The sequence below is a fragment of the Primulina eburnea genome, chromosome 2 (genome assembly GCF_022965805.1).
Source record: "Primulina eburnea isolate SZY01 chromosome 2, ASM2296580v1, whole genome shotgun sequence".
Classification (NCBI taxonomy): domain Eukaryota; kingdom Viridiplantae; phylum Streptophyta; class Magnoliopsida; order Lamiales; family Gesneriaceae; genus Primulina; species Primulina eburnea.
Genome location: NC_133102.1, coordinates 816,783 through 837,578, shown reverse-complemented (window position 1 = coordinate 837,578; position 20,796 = coordinate 816,783). Strand labels below are relative to the sequence as shown.

Here is a 20,796-nt window from a genome sequence, read left to right as displayed (position 1 = left end):
TCGTTGGGTTCTTCTGTTGCAGGAATTTGACTTGAAGATCATCGATAGGAAGGGAACAGAGAACCAAGTTGCAGACCATCTCTCGCGATTGGAGAATCCAAGTACAGGTAATGAAATTATTCGCGATGACTTCCCAGACGAGCAACTGTTTGCGATCAACAGTTTACCATGGTATGCCGATTTTGTTAATTATCTATCAAGTAAGTTCATTCCTCCCCATTTTACATACCAGCAAAAGAAGAAATTCTTCTCAGATTTGAAGTATTATTTGTGGGAGGATCCTTATTTGTTTAGAATATGTACAGACGGTATAATCCGTAGATGTGTTCCCCAAGAAGAGGTAAGCGAAATTTTGTTTCATTGTCATGCTGGTCCGGCTGGAGGCCACTTTGGGGCCACTAAAATTGCATCCAAAGTCCTCCAGTCCTGTTTTTATTGGCCTACTTTGTTAAAGGAATGCGCATGAGTATGTTACAAAATGTTCAAATTGTCAGCGCACAGGTAATATCTCCAGAAGACATGAAATGCCTCTTAATAATATTTTGGTATGTGAGATATTTGATGTTTGGGGTATAGATTTCATGGGGTCCGTTCCCGGTTTCCTTTGGGAACAAGTATATTTTGGTGGCTGTAGATTACGTGTCTAAGTGGGTAGAGGCGGTTGCATGTAAAACTAATGACTCTAGGGTTGTCGTTCAATTTCTTATGAAAAATATTTTCTCACGTTTTGGCACACCTAGAGCCATCATTAGCGATGGGGGTACACATTTCTGTAATCGTCAATTTGACAGTCTTTTGGCTAAGTATGGGGTCCGACATAAGGTGGCAACACCTTATCACCCCCAAACTAGTGGCCAAGTCGAGGTTTCGAACAGAGAACTTAAACGCATTCTTGAGAAGACTGTCGGTGCTTCGAGGAAAGAATGGTCTAGGAAACTCGACGATGCACTGTGGGCATACCGCACTGCTTTTAAAACCCCCATCGGCATGTCCTCTTTTAAATTGTTGTATGGGAAGTCATGTCACCTACCTGTAGAACTTGAACACAAGGCTTATTGGGCTACTAAATTTCTGAATTTTGACGCTAAATCCACAGGTGACGAGAGAGTGCTGCAACTGAATGAACTGGATGAGTTTCGGCTGGAAGCCTACGAGAATGCCAAGCTTTACAAAGAGAAAACCAAACGCTGGCATGATCAGAACATCGTTCATCGAGAATTTGTGGTGGGTCAACAGGTATTATTATATAATTCTCGACTGAAGTTGATGCCAGGTAAGTTGCGTTCACGGTGGTCAGGACCATACACCATCACGCAAGTTTTCCCCTATGGAACAGTGGAGATCACTAGTGACACAACTGGACCTTTCAAGGTAAATGGGCATAGGCTGAAAGTTTATCATGGTGGTGCCATCCCCGACGTGCCAACCACTGTGGATCTGCAGGATCCAAACTAAACAAGGGGAGTACAGTCAGGCTATCGACTCTAAATTTAGCGCTTACTGGGAGGCAACCCAGTGTTTTATTTTATTTTTTCTTTCATACCTTAGTTTATTTTAATTGTTCTAGTTTACTTTATTTTTGTTTTTGTAGCATTGCTCGAGAGCTAATCTCACTGAATGGTGGTGCAGGTAATTTATCTACTAGAGGTGGAATTTCTAAAGTGTGGGGGAATTTTTCAGGGTGCTCGACTTCAAAACCTCAAAACAGACCAGGGAAGTTTCTGTACAATTCTTGCATCTTGTGTGCTTAATTGAGTTTCCAATTTTATGTCTAGATTTATAGAAGTGTACATTCATGGCGTCACAGTTGGGTTTGGTTAGTGATATAAAAAAAAAAATAAAAAATAAAAAAAAAAAAAATTATTTCGTCTCTCATACCGAGCCTCCACGGACCCGTTAACGGATCCTCACACGGGGTCCGTGTTCTTAACCTTCGAAAGTGTCAATTTCCCGAGTCTAAACGGACCTTGTCCCGGACCCCCACACGGGGTCCGTGTCTATCATTTCCAAACATGCCGAAATCCAGTAGGTGCACGGACCTCTACACGGACCCCTCCACGGGGTCCGTGTCTCTTATTTTCGCGGCATATCAGAATAAAATCGCGATTTCTGCCACCCAAATCCCTAAATCCCCTAAATCGAAACCCTCCTCTCCTCACAACCGCACCACCACCGCCGACCACGCCACCTCCTTCCGTCGCCGCTGCACACGCCGCCCTAACCACCACCGCCGACCACGCCACCTCCTTCCGTCGCCACTGCACACCGCCGACCACCGCACCTCCACTCCAACCGCACCACCACCACCGCCGTACAACCCTCTTCCGCGGTGACCTCTGTCTGCTAACTGGTAAACGTGGCTCTCCTTTGTTTTCGGCCTCCGAATATCTTATGCCACTTCAGATTCAGTGTTGGGAATTGATTTTATATTGTTCGGTTGTTGGGCATTCATTGTTCGTGGATTATCTAGCTAATATTTTTGCGTAATTGAATCGGTCATTATTGTTGAGGATATTGTTGTGGACTGCGTAACGGTGCGTTGGGATCAAATTGCATTGATTGGGAATAATTGGATTAAATCTTTGGATCATCGATATTGAATTGCTGGGATTTTGTGTCTTGTCGTTCGTTTCGTTTGGTGAGTGGTGATCAGTGATTGGGTTGTTTGGTCTGGAGTTGTTGCGCCTGAATTTGTAGAGGATTCGGATAAAGTCTCTTGTTCTAAGAAATGCCTCCTCGTCGATTCACGAATAAGCGTGCGCGAAGCGAGGCTTCCTCATCATCTCGCCGCGCCAGAGTGGAGTTTGATGCCTCCAGATTCACATCCCTCGAGAACTCGGAATGGTACTCGGCCATGCACGAGAACGCTATGATTGTTGAAAAGTCTATCCACCCCCGGATTAATAACGAGGTGCCACTGAGAGCTAAATTCGATAAATTTGGGTGGGGATCACTGTTGGACATCACCGGTCCCTACTTCCCCGAGTTGGTATGGCAATTTTATGCCAACTTTGACGACAAGAGTACTACTGGGCTGCAGCGCATCCGCACTTTCGTAAAAGGGGTGCCTATTGAATTTGATACGGCCTATCTAGCCGCTCTGTTGAATGTACCGAATGAGGGCCCCCCGGTGAGTCATAATCAGCTAGACTTGTTCTTCTCTGACGTCTCTTTTCGGATCCCCGAGGCCCGACAACGTCTTGACTACTCTACTTCTCCGACCGGGTCTCGCTGGAGCGTCCTGCCCACTTCCCTCCCGTTGCTTGATCGCTTAATCTGTTATTTCACGGGAGCCAACATTGTGCCAAGGAAACCAGGGAACAACGAGGTCAGAATTATAGATTTATACATTATCGATAAAATGTTGAATGGGTTGGGGGCTATTCCTGGGATTCCGGTGGCTTCGATCATACTCGCACATATGCGCTCTGTCGCACATATTAACCCCACCAAGAACAAGCGCCCATATGCACCTTTTCCGATCATCATTTCCAGGATTTTAGCGGCCCACGGCGTCGATCTCACCGGCGAGACGTCCCTCGCCCCCACTTCTACACAGATGCTCACCCCTCAGGCTATGCAGGGGATGTATTTCATTTTCAGGCAGGGTGCGTGGTATCGAAATCCTGAGAGTCGACATATCGACCATCATCCCCGTGACCCACCGGTGCCTCCCCCTGCCATCGATGACCGCGCCTGGAATGCCCGTGGGGAAGAAGAAGCGGCATTAGATGCCGGAGCCGGCCCTCAGCATCATGTGCCACCACGACAGAGCGCGCCGAGGGGTACCCGACAGGTCTTCTCGGCCATTTTTGATTGTATGGACGACATTCGCACCCGCTTGGCTCGACTCGAGCAACAGTCCCCCGACGCTTCTGCACCACCTTGGGACAGATCTACACTGGATGCCTTAGATGACTTAGAGCTGGGGTCAGACGATGAGGCGTAGCTTTATTTTGGACTATGTGGAGGATTGTATTCATTTTGTTTCACTTAGACATTTCGTTCGCTGTTATTGATGTTTTGGGATATGCTATTTATGTTTATTATCTTTTGGACTTTATTGGAGCGCTTGTGTGTTATTGTCTTTTCCTTTTTACGTTTCCTGGTGTACTCGATGTCGTGTTTTTCAGGAGTTGCTGATCTTTACCTCTGTCCACCACGTACTCGACATCTAACCAGGGAAGTGTTTTTGTTTTCACATTCTCGATAGTTCTTTTTATATTGTTTTACACTGAGGGCAGTGTCGAGTTCAAAGTGTGGGGGTGAGTCAGTTTTGTTACACATCGTTGCACAACACTTAACAGCACTTTTCACGCAGGATGGAACTATTTGTAGACTAAGAACTCGTGTTTCACTTGATAATCGGATTAATTTGTTAGATTTTGGGATCACCCGGAAAATTGCTTCATGCCTAGTATTGAGTGAGAGGAGTCGTACTTTCAAGGAGAGAGTCTAACATGAACCAGTTATGTATCAACATTTTGTTCAATGCACGTGGTCAAACTTTTAATCATTGATAGTGAATTGGTGAATTGTGAAAAAAAAAAAAAAAAAAAAGTTATATCGAACAATGATCCCTAGAACTTGTCTGATTAGTCCTCGAAGCGAAAATACGAACGATGGTGACTTAGGGATGATTTAGGCGATCTTTGGACCGTTTGAGCCTTTCAAGCCTGACCGACACATCATTCATTGCCCCTAGCGACCCCTTTTGAGCCTGAAAAAATCGAATGGTGTGTGTCAATGACACACAGTTAGCCCCCATTCGTCAGTTATTCAATGTCCCACATCAACTACCTGAATCATAGCCTATACACTTTTTCCTACCTACATGTGAGAGAAATAAAACTCCTGTGCACATTGAAATGCTTGAATTACTCCAATGGATTGAAAAAAATATGTGTAAAGGAATCGATGAAGTTTTATTCATGAAAAAAAAAAAAAAAAAAAAAGAGGAAAATGTATAGTGTTGAAAACACCCGAGAAAAAAAAAATATGTGGGTGAAAGTGGGTGGACAATGAGAATGAAAAGGAAGCGCTAGAGCTCTGAAAATGATGAAAAGACAGTAACTGTTGACGAATCAAAGGTGAATGAATGTGCTACAGGAATACTTTTTATTGCATCTCACTCTTGATTCCCTATCTTTTATTGTACCCGTGAGCCTTGGCCTTACGTTATAAGCTTAAAAAGACCTATTAACCAAGTCACTGTCGTTCAACATTTAGTAGAGAGGGGTATGAAAGTCAAGCATATGGGGCGTTTCGATAGCAAATGAAAATAAGTGATCATGAAACCAAGTAGCTGGAGATGAGTACGAGTCTGACCTACACACTACACACATTTTGTTCTGTTGAGCTTTACTGGGTAAATGTTTGATTCTTAAATTGCAACGAAAACGAATCTTGTGATATGCGAAGCGTGATCTTTTGACCGGGGGTGAAAGAGTTTGACAAGTGGAGAAGTTTTGATTGTGTCACTTGAGTTCTGAATCTAAAATATTTCTCATCTTTATTTTTGTCTGATTTGTTCGAGGACGAACAAAGATTAAGTGTGGGGGAGTTGATAAGCGCGAATTATATAGCGTTTTAGAGTCTTTATTTTGTCGTTTTCGTGCTTATCTGGCATGTTTTATTCCGAGTTTTGCGCTTAATTCGTACTATTATGGCAAATTGTAGGTTTGACCAAAAGAGGATGAAAGCCAAAGAAATGAAAGAAAAGTCAGACTCCGCAATGCCACGTCAGAATTACCCGGAAGAAAAGAAAGAAAGTATGAATTGAAAACACAGACCCTTACACGGATCCCGTGTAAGGGTCCGTGTACATCAACCCCATTTGAAGAGAAAATTCGAGACTACCCGGACCCTTACACGGACCCCGTGTAAGGGTCCGTGCCATTCAGTTGCCAAAATGCAATTTACAGAGCCTCGACGGACCCCTTGACGGACCCCTACACGGGGTCCGTGTCCCTTATCACCCGAGAACCCAACTTACAGTATGTGGACGGAACTCCAGACGGACCCCTGCACGAGGTCCGTGTCAGCCATTCTCGAGAAAGAAAGAAATCCAGAGCCTACACGGACCCCTCTCCGGATGCAGGCACGGGGTCCGTGTGTGCAATATCAGATCGAGATTTTGGCGAAGATTTGCTCGAGATTTAGAGGTAGAATAAAAAGGAAAAAACCTAACACGAAGAGGGGGTTGAAATTCTGAGACTTGGCAGCCGACTTTGGGAAAAAAGGCGCAAGCTTTGAGATCTGGAAGAAGGCAACGGCTCGGGGAGAAAATCGAGGGAGAAAACAACGCGCTTCACACGCAGATCTGCGCGCCATCGCTGAGATTTTCTCATCTATTTTAATTTCTTAGTTTTATTCATGAATTCAATTATTAAATTTGATTTTAGTTTTGAATTCATGGAGTAGTTTTCTTTTATGATCGGGACCACGATAGGAACAAACGATTGATTTTTGTTATTCATTGAAGTGTTTGATTTATAAAATTGTTTTATGTTATTGATTAATGTTTGCATAAATTTCGTGCTTTTAATTTGGCCAATTATTTGCATGTTTGTTGTTTAATCTTGACTCGAAAGAGAATTGATTAAATTTAGCTTCAAGAAAAATATTAATCAACACGCGGTTAAACTGACTAGAAATAGTATTCGGTTTCAGTGTGCGATTTTAGGCGACAGCTGTGATTCTTTCGTTGATGAATGCGTTTTTGGGTAATTAAATTCAATTAGAAATAGTTGGACTGTTAAATGAAAATAGGATTATAAATTCTAGAACTAGATTTATAATTAATATAGAGAATCGCATCGTAACATCAAATGATCTATAGTTAAATAATTCCATTGCATGATATTAATCAAAAGTCTGTTACCGTCGTGTGTCCCGGTCATTCTATTTAAATTTGAAATAACCCCCAAGTCCCAAGCTTCTCTGATATTTGATTCAGTCATTTAATTAGCATAAATTAGTTTAAAATTTACGTAGTTGCAATAATAATCAAATCATTCATTATTATTTGCCTAGATTAAATAAAATAATTGAATCTTAGTAATTAAATAATAGTCTCTGTGGGATCGATACTTGGACGTCTGTCCATTTACTATAACTTGACCTAGTCCGCTTGCTAGAATTAATCCCAACCGAATTCGTCGGTCAACGAGCAACTTAGTTCTCCAGATAACTCATGCATTAGGTTTCAAGGGTTCGAACACATGGATTTTCTGAACGTGAAATTTCTTTTTGCTCGTGCTTTTTTATTGTTGGAGATTGAATCTGCATATCTAGAGAGAGATCAAATGCAATCCACCAATTTACGAGGTGAATAAATGCAAGTGAGTCATGTTCTCTGACTCACCACCACTTCCACTCTTTAGTTTTTGCATTATTTAAAGTTCCATTTTGAGTATACAAACAAACTCTTGTGTCATGTCGACCTTCCTATTTTGTTTGCAGCATTTTCTTCGAAATGAGCCTGTTGTCGGGATTGAGCGCGAGGCTCGACTTCACAAAACTCTTTTCCCTTGTGAGCATTTGACAACTCTTTACTTCTGGGCTTGTCAATAGCATAATCTTGCAACATTGACTTGTTTTATTACGTGATGGTAGATGTATCGGCTTCTGAGGTATCCAAATATGCAGAGAATTTTCGTACATCATGTCGGCAAGTCAAATGGGGCGGCCAATCAAAAGAAAGAATTAAAACGTGGGAAATGCTTAGGAAATTTCGTGGAATTGCGTGATGAAATTGCGAGGCAATTTCCTTGTTCACACGGTCCAGGGGCTCTATAAATAGAGCTCCTCTCTTTCATTCTGAAATCATCCCTTCTTCGAGTTTTCTCTCATCTTATAAGCATTTGAGTGCTTAGTTCTATAATATTTGTGAGGTGTTTTGTTCTCCTGTATTAAGAGAGTGTGTGTTCTCTTTGGAAACACAGTGAGTGAGTTGTACACCACAAAATATTATAGTGGAAATTCTTTTCATCTTGCCCGTGGTTTTTACCCTAATAATTTTAGGGGTTTTCCACGTAAATCTCGGTGTCCAGTTTATTCTTTATTTTCGACTTTTATTATCTCAAATTCCGCACGTGGGACCAACAAGTGGTATCAGAGCCTTGGTTTAAAATTTCTTAAAATTCTGAGTATGCTCTGTGGTTGCAGCCTAGACTGATCTTCCACATCAGAAAAGATTTTTTGAGATTTTTTATTTAAGGCGGGATTATTTTGTCCGGTCTACTAAAATTGTTGTAGACATAATGGCGGGAAGGTACGAGATAGCAAAATTCAACGGAAGCAATTTTATGCTGTGGAAAATAAAGATACAAGCAGTTTTAAGAAAAGAAAATTGCTTGGCGGCTATTGAAGATAGACCGGTGGAGATTACAGATGATGGAAAGTGGAATGAGATGAATGATAACGCTGTTGCCAATTTACACTTGGCTATAGCAGACGAAGTTTTGTCAAGTATCTCTGAGATAAAAACAGCCAAAGTTATCTGGGATACTCTAACAAAGATGTACGAGGTCAAGTCGCTACACAATATGATTTTCCTAAAGAGAAGGCTTTATACTCTTCGGATGGCGGAATCCTCATCGATGACCGACCATATCAATACACTAAATACTCTATTTGCCCAACTCACTTCCATGGGGCATAAAATAGGGGAAAATGAACGTGCAGAGCTTCTACTTCAAAGTCTACCAGATTCATACGATCAACTTATCATCAACATTACCAACAATATTCTGATGGGCTTTCTAAAATTCGACGATGTCTTAACTGCGGTTCTCGGAGAAGAAAGCCGGCGCAAGAATAAGGAAGATAGGTTGGTATCCTCGAAGCAGGCAGAGGCGTTACCTATGATAAGAGGAAGATTTATGGACCGTGACTCCAGTGGGAGCCAAAGACGAGGTAGATCAAAGTCAAGAAGTAAGAAGAAAAATATTTACTGCTTTAAATGTGGCGGTAAAGGGCACTTCAAGAGAGAGTGTACGAGTATCGATAAAAGTTCTCAAGGAAATGTGGCCAGTACTTCAGGCAGTGGTGAAATATTATTCAGCGAAGCAGCAACAGTTGCGGAAGGCAGGCACAAATTTTTTGACACATGGATAATGGATTCAGGAGCGACGTGGCATATGACGTCTCGGAGAGAATGGTTTGATCATTATGAACCAGTCTCAGGAGGATCTGTATTCATGGGAAATGATCATGCCTTGGAAATCGCTGGGGTCGGTACTATCAAAATTAAAATGTTTGATGGCACCATTCGCACTATACAGGAGGTACGACATGTGAAAGGACTGACGAAAAATCTTTTGTCCTTGGGGCAATTGGATGACATCGGGTGCAAAACTCGTATCGAGAATGGGATCATGAAAATTGTGAAAGGCGCGCTTGTGGTTATGAAGGCGGAAAAGGTTGCTGCAAATCTGTATGTACTTTTGGGAGAAACACACAAAGAGGCAGAACTAGCTGTTGCATCAATTGGTTCAGGAGAAGAATTAACAGTGTTATGGCATAGAAAGCTCGGGCATATGTCAGAACGAGGGTTGAAAATTCTCTCAGAACGGAAGCTGCTGCCGGGACTTACAAAAGTGTCACTACCCTTTTGTGAGCATTGTGTTACCAGTAAACAACACAGATTAAAGTTTGGCACTTCTACTGCCAGGAGCAAAAGCATATTGGAGCTGATTCATTCGGATGTTTGGCAAGCACTGGTTGTATCCCTAGGAGGAGCGAGATATTTTGTCTCGTTCATTGATGATTTCTCTAGGAGATGTTGGGTGTATCCAATCAAGAAGAAATCAGATGTTTTCCAAGTCTTCAAAGATTTCAAAGCGCGGGTTGAACTTGATTCTGAAAAGAAAATCAAGTGTTTGAGGACTGACAATGGAGGAGAATATACCAGTGACGAGTTTGATGCATTTTGTCAACATGAGGGCATCAAGAGACAGTTCACGACGGCTTACACACCTCAACAGAATGGAGTGGCGGAGCGGATGAACAGGACCTTGTTGGACAGAACAAGAGCTATGTTGAGGACTGCAGGTCTAGATAAGTCATTTTGGGCAGAAGCAGTCAAAACCGCTTGTTATATTATCAATCGTTCTCCTTCAGTGGCGATTGATCTGAAGACTCCGATGGAGATGTGGATCAGGAAGCCGACAGATTATTCTCATTTGCATACATTTGGAAGTCCGGTGTACGTTCTGTACAATGAGCAAGAAAGATCAAAGTTGGATTCGAAATCCAGAAAATGTATCTTCTTGGGTTATGCTGATGGAGTAAAGGGGTTTCGCTTGTGGGATCCTACTGTTCACAAGCTTGTCATCAGCAGGGATGTTATCTTCGAGGAAGATAAAGTAAAGGGAGACAAAGGCACACTGAATTCAGAAACTACTATATTTCAGGTGGAGAATAAGACAGACGAAGGTCAAGTTTCTTGTGAAGCACCACCAGAGCACGAAGGACAAGAACATGTTGAGTCTGAGGTTTCCAATGTGAGGCAGTCAACTCGAGACAGAAGACCACCAGGTTGGCTTTCAGATTATTTCACTGAAAGCAACATTGCATATTGTCTATTATCAGAGGATGGTGAGCCATCGAGTTTCCACGAGGCTACTCAAAGCTCGGATGTATCTTTGTGGATGATAGCAATGCAAGAAGAATTGGAGGCATTAGACAAGAATAAAACTTGGGATCTTGTTACACTACCACGAGGGAGGAAAGCCATCGGTAACAGATAGGTCTATAAGATCAAGCGAGATGACAATAATCAAGTGGAACGGTATCGGGCTAGATTGGTAGTAAAAGGGTATGCTCGGAAAGAAGGCATTGACTTCAATGAGATATTTTCTCCTGTGGTTCGGCTTACAACAATCAGAGTAGTGTTGGCATTGTGTGCGGTGTTTGACCTACATCTAGAACAGCTAGATGTAAAAACGGCGTTTCTTCATGGAGATCTTGAAGAAGAAATCTATATGCTCCAGCCAGAAGGTTTTGCGGAAAAAGGCAAAGAGAACTTGGTTTTCAGGTTGAAGAAATCTCTGTACGGTCTCAAACAGGCGCCGAGGTGTTGGTACAAGAGATTTGATTCCTATATCATGAGCCTTGGATACAACAGACTGAGTGCAGACCCTTGTACATATTTCAAGAGGTCTGGTGATGATTATATCATTTTGCTGTTGTATGTGGACGACATGTTGGTAGCAGGCCCCAACAAGGATCAGGTCCAAGGATTGAAGGCACAGTTGGCTAGGGAATTTGATATGAAGGACTTGGGACCAGCAAACAAGATTCTAGGGATGCAAGTTCACCGAGACAGAAGTAACAGAAAGATTTGGCTTTCCCAGAAAAATTATTTGAAGAAAGTCTTGCAACGCTTCAACATGCAAGATAGTAAGCCAATTTCAACCCCTCTTCCTGTTAACTTCAAGTTATCCTCCGAGATGTGTCCTAGCAGTGAAGCAGAGAGGATGGAGATGTCTCGAGTACCGTATGCATCAGCAGTGGGAAGTTTGATGTTCGCTATGATCTGTACAAGACCGGACATTGCTCAAGCAGTGGGAGCAGTTAGTCGGTATATGGCGAATCCTGGAAGAGAGCATTGGAGCACTGTTAAGAGGATCCTTAGATATATTAAGGGTACCTCGAATGCTGCATTATGTTATGGAGGATCGGATTTTACACTTAGGGGCTATGTCGATTCAGATTATGCAGGTGATCCTGATAAGAAGAAATCTACTACTGGTTATGTGTTTACGCTTGCAGGGGGAGCAGTAAGCTGGGTTTCAAAACTGCAGACAGTTGTGGTGTTATCTACAACAGAGGCAGAATACATGGCAGCTACTCAAGCTTGCGAGGAGGCAATATGGATTAAAAGGTTATTGGAGGAGATCGGGCACAAACAAGAGAATGTTTCTTTGTTTTGTGACAGTCAGAGTGCCTTGCACATCGCAAGGAATCCAACCTTTCATTCCAGGACGAAACACATTGGAGTACAATTTCACTTTGTGCGGGAAGTAGTAGAAGAAGGAAGCGTGGATATGCAGAAGATCCATACGAAAGAAAACATAGCTGATTTTCTGACCAATCCAGTGAACACTGAAAAGTTTGAGTGGTGTAGATCCTCAAGTGGTCTAGCGGAAACGTAAGCAGCAGGGAATGGCATGATTGAAAGGATGTGTGGAGATGTGTTTGATTCTCAATCAAATCTCCAAGTGGGAGAAATGTCGGCAAGTCAAATGGGGCGGCCAATCAAAAGAAAGAATTAAAACGTGGGAAATGCTTAGGAAATTTCGTGGAATTGCGTGATGAAATTGCGAGGCAATTTCCTTGTTCACACGGTCCAGGGGCTCTATAAATAGAGCTCCTCTCTTTCATTCTGAAATCATCCCTTCTTCGAGTTTTCTCTCATCTTATAAGCATTTGAGTGCTTAGTTCTATAATATTTGTGAGGTGTTTTGTTCTTCTGTATTAAGAGAGTGTGTGTTCTCTTTGGAAACACAGTGAGTGAGTTGTACACCACAAAATATTATAGTGGAAATTCTTTTCATCTTGCCCGTGGTTTTTACCCTAATAATTTTAGGGGTTTTCCACGTAAATCTCGGTGTCCAGTTTATTCTTTATTTTCGACTTTTATTATCTCAAATTCCGTACGTGGGACCAACACATCATGTAGCTGTGTTATAAAACAATTGAGCCTCAATCAACTGCTACAGTGGATGATTTGCGAACTGTTGTTTCTCAGGTCAATTCTTTTGAGGAAGGCCAAAGCATTTCTCTTTGGGATGAAGAACACATCCAGAGGAAATTGTTGGGGCGAAGCCAACTTCAAGGCAAGCTTAAAACCCCTTAGCAGCGAAGCAGGATGTTCCTAGAGCTTGTAGACCAAGTTAAGTAGCTCCTTTTTCTACGGATTCATCATTGGTTCCAATACCCCTTTGCTCATATCTCTTATAGGAGAAAGTGTTCTCATGAGCACATCGTACATAGGAGATGCAGCAACTTGGCAATTTACAGTTTCACAATTGTTTGATTTAGATTTTTACTTTTCCAGTCATGTGGCACATCAGTTTGAATATCCTGGCATCGGCGCAACTGAGTTTATCCTTTCTAACAAAATGCATATTTGCTATAAATGCACAGACTTCCTTGACGACGAGGTAGCGTTACTTTCGCTTGACCTGTGTTTCAAGCTGCATAAATAATAGAATACAATTTAGCTGTTTGAGCCTGTACCTTGTGCATGTAGGTCTTCATAATTGAATTGTTTGTACTTTATCATGTGTGTTTCTCTCTTCATATCTTCCAACTATTTAAAATTTAACAGACATGTATCTAAATGATGCAAGATTGAATCTTGGGATTTATTATACCTGAAACACTCTATAGGCCATAACAGGGAAATTAAATACATATTTACATTGGAGCTAAAAGTGATGCATTATTTGAGAATATGCAGCTCTAAAATGTTTGCAATTAACTACTTGTCAATAGGTTCTATTCACAGGTTTCTCGTTTGGGGGTCCATCTGAACTCCAAGATTATGAATATTTCTCGTGTTCAATGAGTCCAACTATTGCCGGAGAAATTGGTATTTTTGGATATAGACCTCCAGTGCTTATGGATATGTTTGCTGGTAAAAGAGCTGAAGTTGGCACCAAACTGGGAGCATATGCCAAGTTTTTCTTGTAATTGCTCTCCTTCAGACTTGGAAACTGCACTTCAGGTATATCTGTTGAATAAAATGCCTATCACACAACCTTTTCTTCCTTTCTATTTCTGCAGACCATAACTCATGTTGTTAATGTGGATGTTCTTTCGGGAGATTTTTTTACTTTCTGATTAATCAGTGTTAGATTATATCTTCACCATATTCTCTCTTCTGGTTGGTCTATCAACTCTTCACGACTAACCTAGAACCCTGTGAAGGAGATGTTAAGCAAATTGCCGAAGAATCTGTACGAGCTCAAGAGAGAGATCCTTTTAATGCATTTATAAATCGCGTGAAGGAGCTAAACTATGGAAGTTCATATTTTTTCAGAGTAAGCTAGCTAAACTTGTTTGGTTTCTAAATTATTCAATATTTCCCTAAACATTACATATTAGTTGATGTTTGACATAAACTTTGATTTTCTTGTGATCCTGACATTTCTTCAACACTGGTGAGCTTCTTCCATTTTAGTGATTTGCTTCAATTTTAAGCTGATGTCTGATACTGCAATTCGATAGACAGGTCAATCTTGCCTTGGATGAAATTTTGCAACTTCGAGAAAAGGGACCTTCTATTGATGATGTGTTGATTATCCTCGAAATCGAACAAAGGGCCCATGAAAATGGATTACAGGTACTTTTTTTCTAAAAGTATTGCATACATTATGCTTATATTCCATATGGTTGCTTTCTTGAATGACAATGAAAATATCCAAGTTTATGAATTTTCCATGCTGTGTGTTTACACTAATTCTTGTTCTCGTAGGAGAACTATTATTGGCTGGAGAGGATTCTTCGCAGCTATCAGTCAAGGCTTTATTCTGGTGATGTCAGTGGTTCGTTTGAGATTAAATACACTGTTCTATTTTATCTTTCTTTGGAAGCGACTGTTTCAAGTTGGTATTGGTAAACTCAATTTTTTTTTGTTTCTTAGATATTGCATGTTGTTGACTGTGGATTAGGTCTCTTGTTTTAGATAATCTAGCAAAACTTTTTATGCTAAATAAGTATATTTGTGATGACCACGATGTAATCATATATTAATTTTTTACTCGTTCCATTGTTGAGCAAAATTGGCACTGTGATCGTCACCTCTGGATTCTAAACTGTAAATGTGTACTCACCTGCGTGTAATACTGTTTTTTTTTTTTTTATCACATATCATTTTGACCTCTGACATTCACATGCATATGAACTCGTACTTTGTGGTTGGTAAGTGATCCACACCAGGATCAATGGTTGGGATTCCATTTCATTGGGAAAATTTTTTAAAAAAAAATAAAAATTGGACCAGAAAAAATTCTGGTCTTGGATGTACACTGCCTGCAGGGGTAGGAAGGAATAAGCCTACTTTGTGATTGAGGTCTTGCATTGCTACAGCTTCATTGAATTTAATGTTGTTTGTTCTGTGTGCTTGCAATGTTGAAAGATGGCCATTTACTATTGTGCTTGGAACTACAACAGTGGTCTGCAACTCTTAGTTTTCGCCTTTTCGGGCATCCATGGTTCTGAAGTTCCACTTGTTCCATGTTTTTTTTTTCTTTTTTTCTGTATTTGTTTTTTACTGTAATCAAATAAAATCTTTAACATGACTCGTTTTCCCAATCTGATACTGATTATTAATTCCATGGCGTAGAAATTAATAAACTATTGGATTAGTTAAAAATTCGACTAGTTTGAAAATGCGATTCATCATATAGAATCATAATCCCTTTCTAGAAGATAGTTGACAAGTGAAAAATTGGACAAACGGAAGACATCACGTCAGCCTTATTCATCTCTGTTTTTCAAATAAAATAATACTCAATTTCCATGCATTTTGTTTAGAAAATCAAAGTATTTCTTCCAAGTATTTAATTTTTTTTTTAAAAAAAAAATTTGGGGCCGCCCATGGTTGGTCAAAGTCAATTTTTTAATTTAACAATAATGGTCTTCGGTCAATAAAGGCAACCTAATCTCTAAAATCTACTTCTTTTAACGTTTCGTGAGTTGTTTTGTGAATATCGTTGGCCTGCAAATTCCACCAAGGGAGATAACAAAGGGCTTACATAATGTATTTTTGTTTTATTTTAGAAAGAATAAATCTTTTGTGAAACGTGTTAATCATACCGATATTCACAATAAAAGTAATACTCTTAGTATAAAAAGTAATATTTTTTCATTGATGACCTAAATAAGATATGTGTCTCACAAAATACAACTCGAGAGAGCGTCTCACACAATTTTTTTTCTTTTTTTTAAAAAAATTACTCTAACATGCCTACAAGTTCTGTTTTAGAAGTATAATTTCCAAGTAAGAAAATAACTTAAAATCAACACTACTACAAAGTACATGTAAATTTATGTGTACAAAAATAATGTTTTGTTTCACTCTAAATTTAAAAATACATGTACGGCATCTTAATTATCAGTTATCTTTGAAAAGTTATTTTTGTCAAATATAATTTTGCCTTTCTTATGATTAATGTGGTTCATATTAATTAATTGAAATGTCAAAAAAAAGGGGGAAACAAAATTCATCTATAAATTAAAATCCGAAAAGAAAGTTGAAGACTTCACGTAAATCAATTTTTAATGCTCCCGTAGACTTTGAGAGAGTACTAAGTACTACTTTTTTTAAAAAAAATTGGAATTTTAAAAAATATCTTGTTTAAAGTGCTTTCGTAAATAGAAAGATAGTTTTGTATTTAAATTTAATAATTGATAATTAAATTGTTTTAAAAAATTTACAAATTATAAACACTAAAATATATATTTTGTGTCGATGACTTATAATTTATCCCACGTCAAAATCTCAATTTTGAGACGATGTTCCAGAGTTAGACACCCGTTATATAATATAACAGACTCATCTCAGCTCAAAATAAAAATGAAATTGGATTTCTTTGAATTCCTTGATTTTTTTAAAATGGCCTTATTTATTATGAACAAATCAGTAAAATATGAATAAAACTTTCTAGAATGAAAATTGATCTTATGTAATTTATCCAAATCTAAACTGTAATGACAAGGTTGTTTGAATTTTCGAACAAGGTTTTCCAAGTCAAACAGTGATATCCTTTAATTTCTCCCGACTTCATTCCCGCAATATTACAACTTCCATCTTCGTCTTCTCCCTCTCAAAACTCTTCCAACTACACATGCACTTTAAATTCACCTCAAAAAATGACCAGAACAACCCTATCACCTTCCCATATCCACCTCCTCTCTACTCTCATCTTCCTCATCTTCGCTCTACCCTTCGATGGAAACGCGCAAAATTCTGATCCCAATCAAGAACTTAACACATTGCTTCAACTGAAACAAAACTGGTCCAATCCCCCTTCCCTTAGTCACTGGACACCCTCATCGGACCACTGCACCTGGTCTGAAATCACTTGCACCAATGGCTCCGTCACGAAACTAGAGATCAAGAATCGAACTATCGTCGGGACAATCCCTGCATTCATATGCGACCTTAGTAGCCTCACGTATCTTAATCTTCTACTCAACTCTTTCTCTGGCTATTTCCCTGATGCTCTTTACAGTTGTTCCAATCTTGAGTATTTAGACCTCTCTAATAACTCATTCTTTGGAGCGATACCTGATGATATTAACCGGCTCTCGCCTCGGCTCCAGTACTTAGACTTGGGATACAACCATTTCAGTGGCGATATCCCTTCAGCCATTGGGAGCCTCACAAGTCTTACAACTCTTCATCTCTATGGAAACTTGTTTAATGGTTCTTTGCCACCAGATATTGGCGACCTGTCGAATCTTGAAGAGCTTGACTTGAGTCTTAATGGGTTTTTACCACAAAGAATCCCGTCAAGTTTCACTCAGTTGAAGAAACTGAAGAATTTCTGGATGACCGAAGCAAACTTGATCGGAGAAATCCCTCAAAGTATTGGGAACATGTCAGCTCTGGAGTTTCTTGACTTATCTGATAATGGCTTGAATGGTAGCATACCAGATGATCTCTTTCTTCTCGACAACTTAACAAATTTGTTTCTTTTCAAAAATGGATTGTCTGATTCCATTCCCCGGAGGATTGAATGTTTGAACATGCAGGTTCTTGATCTTTCAAGCAATAAATTGACAGGGACAATACCGGATGATTTTGGAAAGTTAAATAACCTTACTGGTTTGGCTTTGTTTTTCAATCAATTATCTGGTGAAATACCCCCAAGTATTGGTAGATTGCCCAAGCTTATGGATTTCAAGCTGTTCAGCAATAATCTATCAGGCGAATTGCCTCCAGATTTTGGCCGATACTCGATGCTCAGAAAATTTGAAGTATTTGAAAACCACTTTGTCGGTAAATTGCCCGAATATCTGTGTGCTAAGAAGGTACTTTTAGGGGTGTCTGCCTATAATAATAACTTGTCCGGTGAATTACCTCAGTCTCTGGGTGATTGCAATAGTTTGAAAGCTGTTGGCGTTCATAAAAACAGTCTTTCAGGTGAAATCCCAGATGGGCTATGGACATCATTAGATTTGTCACAGTTGACGCTAAATGAAAACCATTTCACTGGTCAGCTCCCGACTAAAATCAGCCCTCAATTATCGTTGCTCGATCTGGAGAACAATCAGTTTTCCGGTCCAATTCCAGCTGAAATATCTTCATGGGAGAATTTGAGGGAGTTTAAAGCAAGTAACAACTTGTTGAGTGGTGTGATTCCTCAAGAATTGACTGGTCTTCAGTTTCTCGAGACTCTTTCGTTGGATGGAAATGGGCTTTCTGGCCATCTCCCATCAAATATGATCTCTTGGAAGTCTCTGACACTCCTGAATCTCAGCGGAAACCAGCTCTTTGGTGAAATCCCTGAATCACTTGGTTTTTTGCCACTATTATTGGACTTGGACTTGTCAAGAAACAAATTTTCGGGGAAAATCCCACCTGAAATTGGACGTTTGAAGTTAACTTCACTCAACCTCTCATCCAATCAGCTCTATGGAGAAATTCCAGACGAGTTTGAAAATGCAGCTTTTGACAGGAGTTTCTTGAACAATACCGGACTTTGCGCAAATAACCCTTCACTAGGTCTCAGCCAATGTAATAGTCAGACCAAAAAGTCGAAAACAATTTCATCTCATTTTGTTGCTGCATTCTCAAGTATAGCCTCACTTGCACTCCTCGTGGCTATCTTGTACGCTTTCTTTTTGTTCAGAAGTTATCAAAAGAGAAAGGATATATCAGATTCGACTTGGAAACTCACCTCATTCCAGAGGTTAAGCTTCACAGAAAGAAACATATTATCTAGCTTGACAGATAACAATCTAATTGGAAGTGGAGGGTCTGGGAAAGTCTATCGTGTTCCCATTCGTCAATCAGGTGAGTTTGTTGCGGTTAAGAAGATATGGGATACAACGAAGTTGGATCAGAAACTCGAAAAAGAATTCTTAGCAGAAGTTAAGATACTTGGCTCGATTAAACACTCCAACATAGTGAAGCTACTCTGCTGCATCTCGAGTGAGGAATCAAAACTTCTCGTTTATGAGTACATGGAAAATTGTAGCCTGGATAGATGGCTCCATGGAAAAAAGAGACGTTATTCTTCCTCAGATTCAGTTCATCATGTGGTATTGGACTGGCCTAAGAGGCTACATATTGCCATTGGAGCTGCTCAAGGTCTATTCTACATGCACCACTCATGTTCACCGCCTATCATCCATCGAGATGTGAAATCAAGTAACATCTTACTAGATTCAGAATTCAATGCAAAGATTGCAGATTTTGGTCTAGCAAGAACGTTGATAAAGAATTCTGAGCCGAACACCATGTCAGCTGTAGCTGGCTCCATTGGATATATCGCTCCAGGTACTCATTTTCTTCCGCTTTCTCAAAAAAAAATTCCTTACAAAAGTTCCTTTTAAAAATCAGCTGTTCACAAAAAATTTCAGAGTACCCTCAAACGAGAAGAGTGAACGAAAAGATCGACGTATTCAGCTTTGGAGTCATCCTACTTGAACTGGTATCAGGGAGGGAAGCTCACAGTGGAGATGAGACCACGTCTCTAGTTGAATGGACTTGGCGGCAGATTCAAGAAGGTAAAAATTTAGCCGATGCAGTGGATGAGGATATAAAGGAGGCTCAATACATGGATGAAATCGTCTGTGTGCTTAAACTGGGGATTATCTGTACTGGTAGTATTCCCTCGAACAGGCCAAATATGAGGGATGCTCTCCAAATATTGCTCCGGTGTAGCCAAAAGAGTCCACCCAGAGAGAAGAAAAACATAAATGAATATGATATTGCTCCACTTCTCCACAGCAGAAAGCCAGAGAGGTCACTCGAGCACAATGACTCTTTGTTTGCATCGATAGTTTGAGGATCCAAGAACTCAGGAAAGTGGGCAAAACGATTTGATTGGCAACTCACAACTCATTGGATTTTAGACAGTTCTGACTCGAGAGAGGGCTCTACTTGTTACGGTATTAGAGCTGTTAGAATTGTTGAACTGAATACATGGCATAGTGCTTTCCACCTTAGCTTCCCTCTTTCGTTCTCCTGTAGTAATGCATTAGTAGATCACAGCTCATATAAATTATAGGGTGTTTGTTTGTATGTACATGCTCGCTCGCAAGACTTGTAGACTTCTAAAATTATTTTTATTTCAATAATATATGGGAACTGATCTAGCAACATACGGTTTATACCGATGTGGTGGCTACAACGATGGATGTTTATATGTATACAAATTGGTTGGTTCAGAAGAAATAGTTTTGCTTGATGTCTCACATCTCGTGCTTGATTCGTACACTAACCACATATGGGTATGATTTATTCAACCCTGACTTTGAGACAAAAGTTAAAATACATATATTTTTCACATTACCCATATATTATCACATAAAAAAATGACAGCACTCCCCTTCTAACAATTGGATAGGCTCTTAGATATCCTATAACATAAAAAATGACAGCACTCCCCTAATATTTCCAATCCAGTTTGATATCTTGATATTAATTTTTTCCAAACAATCTTCTGCGTTGTCTTCCAAATCTTCAAAAATTCTTCTATTTCTCTGTAGCCAGATATCCTAACAAATGCAATGAATCACCACCTTCCAAAAAATTCTGCCTCTTTTGCC

At 40.1% G+C, this 20,796-nt stretch overlaps 2 protein-coding genes across 3 annotated transcripts; both read left to right on the top strand.

Annotated features, from left to right (window-relative positions):
• Positions 1-7,173: 7,173 nt before the first annotated feature.
• LOC140816415 (zinc protease PQQL-like) lies at positions 7,174-14,928 on the top strand. 2 transcript variants are annotated; one of them, XR_012114592.1, is made up of 6 exons: positions 7,174-7,343; positions 7,465-7,534; positions 12,758-12,901; positions 13,067-14,054; positions 14,246-14,356; positions 14,489-14,598. XR_012114592.1 is itself a non-coding variant. In XM_073175672.1 (3 exons), exons 1-3 carry the CDS (start codon positions 14,032-14,034, stop codon positions 14,630-14,632), a joined length of 282 nt encoding a protein of 93 aa, XP_073031773.1. In that variant the 5' UTR covers positions 13,934-14,031; the 3' UTR covers positions 14,633-14,928. The 2 variants fall into 2 exon arrangements, 1 of the variants encoding a protein (XP_073031773.1); XM_073175672.1 differs by lacking the exons at positions 7,174-7,343; positions 7,465-7,534; positions 12,758-12,901 and having other exon boundaries at positions 13,934-14,054; positions 14,242-14,356; positions 14,489-14,928.
• A 1,806-nt stretch (positions 14,929-16,734) lies between these two features.
• LOC140816352 (uncharacterized) lies at positions 16,735-20,435 on the top strand. The gene is made up of 2 exons (XM_073175571.1): positions 16,735-19,522; positions 19,606-20,435. The coding sequence occupies exons 1-2, from the start codon at positions 16,888-16,890 to the stop codon at positions 20,031-20,033; spliced, it is 3,063 nt and encodes a 1,020-aa protein (XP_073031672.1). The 5' UTR covers positions 16,735-16,887; the 3' UTR covers positions 20,034-20,435.
• The last annotated feature ends 361 nt before the right edge of the window (positions 20,436-20,796 follow it).